General features: G+C 32.0%; 1 protein-coding gene across 3 annotated transcripts; it reads left to right on the top strand.

Annotated features, from left to right (window-relative positions):
* Positions 1–2,755: 2,755 nt before the first annotated feature.
* Positions 2,756–7,582, top strand: LOC125065768 (ubiquitin carboxyl-terminal hydrolase 7-like). Of its 3 annotated transcripts, none has more exons than XM_047673583.1 (11): positions 2,756–2,777; positions 2,898–2,974; positions 3,126–3,445; positions 3,516–3,679; positions 3,751–4,010; positions 4,122–4,296; positions 4,563–4,755; positions 4,943–5,096; positions 5,834–5,967; positions 7,128–7,224; positions 7,423–7,582. In XM_047673583.1, exons 2-11 carry the CDS (start codon positions 2,918–2,920, stop codon positions 7,453–7,455), a joined length of 1,587 nt encoding a protein of 528 aa, XP_047529539.1. In that variant the 5' UTR covers positions 2,756–2,777; positions 2,898–2,917; the 3' UTR covers positions 7,456–7,582. The 3 variants fall into 3 exon arrangements, with proteins under 3 accessions (XP_047529539.1, XP_047529538.1, XP_047529540.1); XM_047673582.1 differs by having other exon boundaries at positions 7,128–7,234; positions 7,316–7,582; XM_047673584.1 differs by lacking the exon at positions 7,423–7,582 and adding an exon at positions 7,316–7,388.
* The last annotated feature ends 834 nt before the right edge of the window (positions 7,583–8,416 follow it).

Here is an 8,416-nt window from a genome sequence, read left to right as displayed (position 1 = left end):
ATAGTTGCAATTTCATTCCTGGCTTCAACATCTCAGCTCGCTGTTGCCACAATAATTAGTCGAACGAGTAACATATAATTGCAAATTTAGAAATGGATATAATAATTAAAGGTTTATATCGGCTTCCTCAGATTATTATGAGTTTCTTGCTTACATATATTTTATGTGTGAGCCGAGATGGCCCAGTTGTTAGAACGCGTGAATCTTAACCGATGATTTTGGGCTCAAACCAGGCAAGCACCACTGAATTTTCATGTGCTTAATTTGTGTTTATAATTAATCTCGTGCTCGGCGGTGAAGGAAAACATCATGAGGAAACCTGCATGTGTCTAATTTCAAACCAACCCAACACCAAAACTTCTCCTCAGAGGGAGAAGAAGCCTTAGCCCAGCCCAGAAATTTACAGGCTTCTTATGTATGTTATGTATATATTTTATATTATTATAAAAAGAGTGTTATTATGACAAAAATAATTATCACATGTTGATAAGAAAATTAGAGACCCAGTTTTAACACTATTTAGATGAACGCGTTTAGAAAAAGCACAATATGTATAATTTTTTTTAAGTAATAACACAATAGAACATTCGATTACGGATTGTCGTCTAATAATATTAGAATAATCCGTTGGAATACGCATGTCCCATTAACGTTAATGTATTAAATCGTTTGTATCTCTAATGGAGGATTGAATTCCCTACTATTCCGATTTGACCTTTATTCGGTCGGATACATTTTATTAAGGGATTACTCCCTTGATTCTCTTATAGACTTACCGCCTTTTCGGGTGAACTGTGTTATTTTTGTGTCAACTAAAGATTTTAACATATTTTAAAAGCAAAATTCTGTAATTGTTATAATATAATATACTTTCATATTTTCCGTTTGTTTGTGTCATACACCATAATTTAAATCCGTCTATGTTTCAGTGGTTATCTTATGAGCGTGCAGTTTCCGAGATAATTAGTTCAGATTACACAGTTCATTAAAAGTTGAGTTTTTGTACCAATTACCAACTCAGAGTCTAGGTAGAGTCGCACTTACACGGCACATCTTATATATCCCTTATGTGTACCCGGATGTATCGGATTATAAGAGTGAGGATATATGTAGAAATTATGTTCGCCCTTGGACCGGTAGACGCAACGTGGATAGGCCCCAAGTGGATAGGATACAAGGTGGTCCGACGATCTGGTGAAGGTCGCGGGAAGCCGCTGGTTGCGGGCTACACAAGACCGGTCGTTGTGGCGATCTTTGGGGGACTTTAGTCCAACAGTGGACGTTCTTCGGCTGAGAGATGAGATGAGATAACACAAACGTGCCCTATAATAATATATCCTTCACAGTTTGGTTAGTTCTTGAAATTTGCCGCATCGCCAATATCCTTTTAAGACGGACTTTGCATTTTTAGGTATTCAATATTAATGATATTCATATCGTATTAAATGTAATATTTCTATTATATTTATTTAATTAATAAATAATCGTTACCAGTTCTTAAATATAGTACATGCGTTATTTAAAAACTATCCTCACATTCTAAAACAACGCATAACCCGTCGCAAAAGAAGAATCGATCCACATTGTTATAATAAGGCCTGAAATAAAATATAATGCATTAAAACGTACGCACAAATAAACGAGCGAGACATTTCCTGCGAACGCCACTTAACTATATATAAAAAGAATATAAAAGGAAACTCGAGAGACAGTAACAAGGCTCGCTAATTAGTTCCCTCTATATTTTTTCCCTATTATTTTCACTTTGCATACATGTACACGTGCCTCGGTACGCGAGTAAGGCCTTTTGACTACTTTGTGTGAATATGTCCTTTGTTCTGTAAGCCATGATTATTATTACGTTCAGCTACATTTTAAACATATAGACGTCTGAACAATGACTGACTCTGTTTATTGAATTACATTTTATTTATTACTTAATCAAGGTATTTTTTTTAATTTGTTATCTGTGAAAGCGTATTAATTGACATTTCATTACATTAATGATGAACAAACAATGCTTTTAATGAAATATAATTAACTATTGTTAAAATTTCAATAGATTAACATTTCAATTATGCTTACTTAATTTAATATAAATTAATATTTCAATATTCTTCCCTTTGTCTCATTAGAAAGTCTGATTACAATGACAGTCTTCGTAATTAATATGTTTGCATAATTTGTCATTAATAGGAGGCTATTTACAAATTTTAATTAAGGGTCCCAGCATCTGTCTGTCAATCTCCAAATACTGAATAATGTCTTCGCAAGATGACTCGGGATTTAATTAATACTGGTGAACGGAAAACGGCCGCTTAGTGCTTTTACACACTATCAATTTTCAGTTTTACTTTATTTACGAATATTATAATAAAATTTAAGACTATATAAGTGTGTTTGGTATTATTATTTTAAGTAAGTCATGTGTCACATGAATCAATGTCCAATCATCCGAAATTAAATAAGATAAAATCACTACTCACTTATGCTTAGAGGATATCCTTTCTTAATACCACTTACTCAAGGTTTAGTATGGATAGTTTCTTTTTTTTTGTGTTCAGTATATTTAATTGCACTGCACTATTTAATTGAATATTTAATGTTATTCGACCTCTTTGTGTCAAATTAAACAGTAATTTAAACAACTGGACCGTTTGAATGGGTTTAAAAAAATGACACCAAATTCTTTCATGACATCTGTCATCGGCTTAAAATTTACAAAATTAATTTATATTTTTTGATAACAGTCATTATGTATTACAATTTAAAGTAAGGTAATATTTTTAATTCAATTTTTGTTTAATATATTAGTCATTTAGGTACTAATAATTTAAGAGAATATGTATTTTATTTTAAAAAAGTGACGGTATTTAAATAACGTTTAATTCTCATAGTTTAACCACATTGCTGAAAAATGCTTGAAACCGGCAGCGCGGAAAATACAACAGCCGATACACTACAAGCCAACGCAGTGAGATTTAATTTTAAATTTTTAATATTTGTGACAAGCGCACAGTTAAAAACTCATATCAATATCATACCATGAAATAACAGTTACATAAACATTTTAAAGTTATAAATACGAAGCTAAATTTTACTCTATAAAGTATTCAAATCTTTAGGAACTTACTAAAGACGATGAAGATAATGCCCGTCCGGACGCGACCTTTCGTTACACAGTTCAAAATATTAGCCAGCTTAGAGAACAAGTTTTATCTCCGCCGTGCTATGTGAGATGTTTACCGTGGAAAATTCTAGTTCTTATTCGAAATACAACAACTCCGGACCGACAACAGCAAAAGGCGCTGGGGATTTTTTTGCAATGTAACGGAGATTGCGATTCTCCAGGATGGTCTTGCTATGGGCTAGGAGAATTAAAACTTTTGTCGCACAAGCCAGATGGCGAACATCTCTGCAGGAAGCTACATCATATGTATCACTGGTATGATTGTTACAGTATAATATTTTATTTGACTTTATCTCCAGTAAATAATACTTGTTTTATTAACTAGCAAAGAAGACGATTGGGGTTTTGCTCATTTTATATCATGGAAAAACTTAATGGATCCTGATAACGGATTTGTAAAAGATGATTCAATAGTAATCGAGGCTCATGTAGTTGCAGAAGCTCCACATGGAGTTTCTTGGGACTCTAAGAAGCATACAGGATATATTGGTCAGAAATATAACTTGATAAGAATTTAATCAAATAAAAGATCTCAAATAAAATAGGCTTGATATTTACAGGACTGAAAAATCAAGGAGCAACCTGTTATATGAATTCTCTTTTGCAAACTCTTTTCTTCACAAATGTTCTACGGAAAGCCGTTTATAAAATACCTACCGTCGGTGATGATAGTTCTAGATCAGTTGCTTTTGCTCTTCAACGAGTTTTCTACGATCTACAATTTTCGGATAAGACAGTAGCTACAAAAAAACTTACGAAAAGTTTCGGCTGGGAAACGTTAGACTCTTTTATGCAGCATGATGTTCAAGAATTTCTTAGGGTAGAGGAATTGTTTTATTTTAGTCCAACAATTAATACTTATTCCAACAAAAATGTATGCAAATTCAAAGGATTTCATATAAATTTCTGACAATTTCGTGTGTTGTTTAAGGTACTACTAGACAAACTAGAAAATAAAATGAAAGGTACCGTAGTTGAAGGAACGGTGCCTAAATTGTTTGAAGGAAAAATGACTTCATTTATAAAATGCAAGAATGTAAATTGCACAAGTACTCGCGTCGAAACATTTTACGATATCCAACTTAGCGTTAAGGGGAAAAATAATAGTCAGTTTTTCTCTTTTGTTTTACTTTACGCTAGATAAAATTTTTAAAAATAAGTAATTGGTCTTCTTTTTGTAAGTCTACAAAGACATTTAAGATTCCTATGGTTAACTCAGCATTGCAAGTCAACTTAATATTTTGCGAAACACATTTTTGTAACAAATAATTAAATAAATTTTCCTCATGGAATGGACATTTTAAGTTAAGAATCTTCACAGAGAATATATTTTAACTGGTTTTCATTTATAAACTACGAAATATACTTTTAGTTTATGAATCATTTAAAGACTACATTAGTACGGAATTGTTGGAGGGCGAGAACAAATATGATGCAGGAGAACATGGTCTACAAGAAGCTGAGAAAGGTGTTCGGTTTGATGTATTCCCGCCTATTCTACATTTACACCTAATGCGTTTTCAGTACGATCCACAAAGTGACACCTCTGTTAAATTTAATGATAGGTAAAGAGTGACAGATTTTAATTAAGATTACAAATTTTTGAATAGATTAAGCAAACCCAATTTTTTATAAAAAATGTTCTCTAAATTCTGTAAGCATTTTCCCTTTCGGTATTTTTTTATCGAATTGTCTAATCAAAAATGAATTTAAAAATCAATATTCATTTAACTTTTGTTTTAATTTGATCAGATTTGAATTTTACGAGGAAGTAAATCTGGATCAGTATCTCCAGGAGACACCTAAAATTCCGGCACATTATACGTTGCATGCGGTGCTCGTACATTCAGGAGATAATCACGGTGGACACTACGTTGTGTTTATTAATCCTAAAGGCGACGGAAAGGTAATAATAATTTGACAAACTGATGAAATAACTAAGATAAAAGTAATTTGATAATATACTTCGATGAAAGATAGACCCAAATCTATAATCATGAAAAAATTAAACGATTTTAAATCATACAATATCTCTTAGATCGAATATAAATTCCGATGATGAGCAATTCTGAAACTATGAGAAATAGCAAAAATACTCTTTGAAGTTTTGGAAGAAAACAAATTCTGTATTATGCTATTCGATATTGTGGGTAATAGAAATCAAATTGTAGGAAGTAATGATACAGGGCAAACTTATGGAAGATGTTGAATTTTAATGTGATATTACAAAGTATATTTTTTTAATTAGAGTTTTCGATACCTGGCTAGAAATATTCATTTTTTATAAGACAAATAATGCAAATTTCATCAGAACTGAGACTCCCTTGAATATATTTTTTGCTCATACTTTTTTCCTCATAATTGTGAATTTACTTAACCAGTTAAATAGTTAAGTAGTAATTATGTTATGAAATGGTTCCCTAAATAATTCAGAAAAACTAAGTCTTAATAATGGCTAAACGCTTTTATTTAAGTAATTTTGAAGATACAGAACTATTTTCTTTCAAAAAGGTTAAGCATATCATTTAACATAATAATTGTAGATTAGTAACATAGACTTGTAACTAATAAAAATTTGTTATAAATTCAAATAAAAATAATTGCTCTCGACAGTTGTTGAAGTACAAATGTTCATATTTCCAGTGGTGTAAGTTCGATGATGACGTTGTGTCACGCTGCAGCAAACAAGAGGCGATCGAGTACAACTTCGGAGGTAAAGAGGACGCGCCGTACCTCGCTCGACGTGCAACGAGTGCATATATGCTTATTTATATACAGTTAGTTATATTTTTTAAATTTATCAAAAATCGATTCTAAGTTGTATTTATTCCTTTATTCAAATTTTGCAAACTATAAACGGGTTGTAACCTTGTACGCGGCTCGGACAAAAAAAACCTACTCTGGAAACATATTCAAATTATTGGCCGCTGTTAGCACAAACTATCTAAAAAACAAATATTTTTTTTCAAATATGATGTACATCTTTGCCTAACCACCACCAAACAGCTATCGCTTATTGTAAAAATAAACATTTGGATTTTTGTTTTTTTTTTTTAAACAAAGTACATTAATTACATCTTCGTAGTAAATGAAACACTTAGTAATTATAAGCCGAAACAAAAAGGTGATGAAAAGTACTTTGTTGAACACTAATTGCTTGTTGCTATAGTTGACCTAACAATCTGTTCGCGACATGTTCATTATAACCATGTATTGCATGCCGGGCAGGTTATCAATTCAAATATCGGCCCATGAATTGACACAGAAATAGACCAGCTATATGGGATATCGATTTGCGTTGTTTTAAAAACTAATCATAAATTTGTTTTGAGAGAAAATGTTTCTCTTCGGTCATCTATCTGCCATTATCTTGCAACGACCCTCCAAGTTGTACTGCTCCATCAATCTTGCAACTTCAATTCCTTTTTAATGTAGATTTTATAAATGAATTTAAATAATTCTTTTAAAATAGCCATTCTTTGATCATTTTTACTAACTCTAAAAATATATTTATTGCCAAGTACAAACCTACTTCACGGTTCAAAATTTCTCTTATACAAATTTTTGGGACATTTCGTATTTTTCGTTACTAAGTTTGCTATATCTGGCATTTGTTATTTCGATTAAAATAGTCGAAAATCTTATGATTCCAATTTCAAATTCAAATCTTACAAATATTTTGAAAACCTCCGTGGTCGAGTAGTGTGTACACCGGTTTTCATGGATACACCACTCCGAGGTCTATGGTTCGATTCCCGACCGAGTCGATGTAGAAAAAGTTCATTAGTTTTCTATGTTGTCTTGGGTCTGGGTGTTTGGGGTACCGTCGTTACTTCTGATTTTCCATAACACAAGTGCTTTAGCTACGTACATTGGATCAGAGTAATGTATGTGATGTTGTCCAATATATATTTTACCATATTTCCTTTTTTTACAGAACGTCCCAACTTAAATATGTCTTACAAGACGTTACACAGAACGACATACCGAATGATCTTTGCGAGCGAATCACTGAAGAAATGCGATACGAGATGGTAAGGACATGTAAATATCCATTCTAGTGTTCCGATAGTTTTTTATTTTTTATTTTGTTTAGTAAAAACAAAGGAATATTGCATATTTCAGGCGGCAGAAAAATAAAATGCAGAAAATTTAGGTCCGATACATCAGTAACTTCGGCCAAGTATTACGCGAGGATTTTTAGCGCTTTAAAACAGTTCTTCACTTTACAGGCCATAGCTGGCTCTAAATTTAAAGGAAGATAAGAATTATGGAGCAAAGGAGATCTTAAACATTAAATTTGATTGCCTTTATTTCGAAAGTGCCGATGGCGATTGGTGTAAATTAACCGAGTGATTGATCTTGTTATATTTTACTTTGTATATTCTTGTAATTATTATTTATGTACGATTATTAATAAAATTATTTGCTACAGTTTTAATGTATACTGTTTTGTCATTAAATATCTTCTCCCTGTCTCTCTATTTGATATGTATTCACGATACACTGCAAATAATATATCACCAGTTTTAACAGCAATAAAAACTCTTATCGTAGATCTACAATTTGTGTGAATATTTATTTTAAAAAACAGTTTTTATCCTTTGCCAATAAATCTCGCGGGAACACGCGATAAATTAGTCTCCAATTACTGACGCTGCAAAATGCTCGCTCCGGGCGACACTAAAAAATCTGAGAGCAGCAACGACGCCGTAAAACCTCCAATCTCCATGTTGATGGCTTAAGCCAATCTGATAAAGACTAATACTCAGCTTAAACATTTTACAAAAGATTAGGTTAAAAACTTTTATACACGTAACAGTGTATCTAATATTTTTTACTACTCATTTGAATTTTTATCAAAAATTATTTAAAGAGCCGTGTACGTTAAATTTTAACGAGTAATGGGATAAGAAAGCTACGCTTTTCCAGTTAGATCGTATTATAGAACTAATTTCTTCTATTAAAAACTAAAAAAAAATCTAAATGGTAAGAGCTCAGCATGTCTTCGCTAATTAATCCAGCTCGACTATTAATTAGGGAAGTTTTTCTTCGTCACAACGTGGATTAAGGCCCGGTCTCCCAGTAATTGCTAGCCCGCCAACCGAGCTTAAATATTTTTATTTCAACTTGAAATAAAATATAGAAAAGGATTTTTGCAGACCAAAATTTTAACTTTAGCAACGTATAACAATTACGAAGATAACGATATTTATAATTTATGAA

This window comes from Vanessa atalanta, chromosome 8 (genome assembly GCF_905147765.1).
Source record: "Vanessa atalanta chromosome 8, ilVanAtal1.2, whole genome shotgun sequence".
Classification (NCBI taxonomy): domain Eukaryota; kingdom Metazoa; phylum Arthropoda; class Insecta; order Lepidoptera; family Nymphalidae; genus Vanessa; species Vanessa atalanta.
Note: the sequence above shows the minus strand (reverse complement) of the source record. Positions and strands in the feature narration are given on the sequence as shown.

Coding starts and splice junctions, on each gene's coding strand:
- LOC125065768 (XM_047673582.1), top strand. CDS start 2,918: ATGCTTGAAACCGGCAGCGCGGAAAATACAACAGCCGATACACTACAA. Junction 4,756..4,942: donor TCTGTTAAATTTAATGATAG/GTAAAGAGTGAC, acceptor TAATTTGATCAG/ATTTGAATTTTACGAGGAAG. Junction 7,235..7,315: donor ATACGAGATGGTAAGGACAT/GTAAATATCCAT, acceptor TGCATATTTCAG/GCGGCAGAAAAATAAAATGC.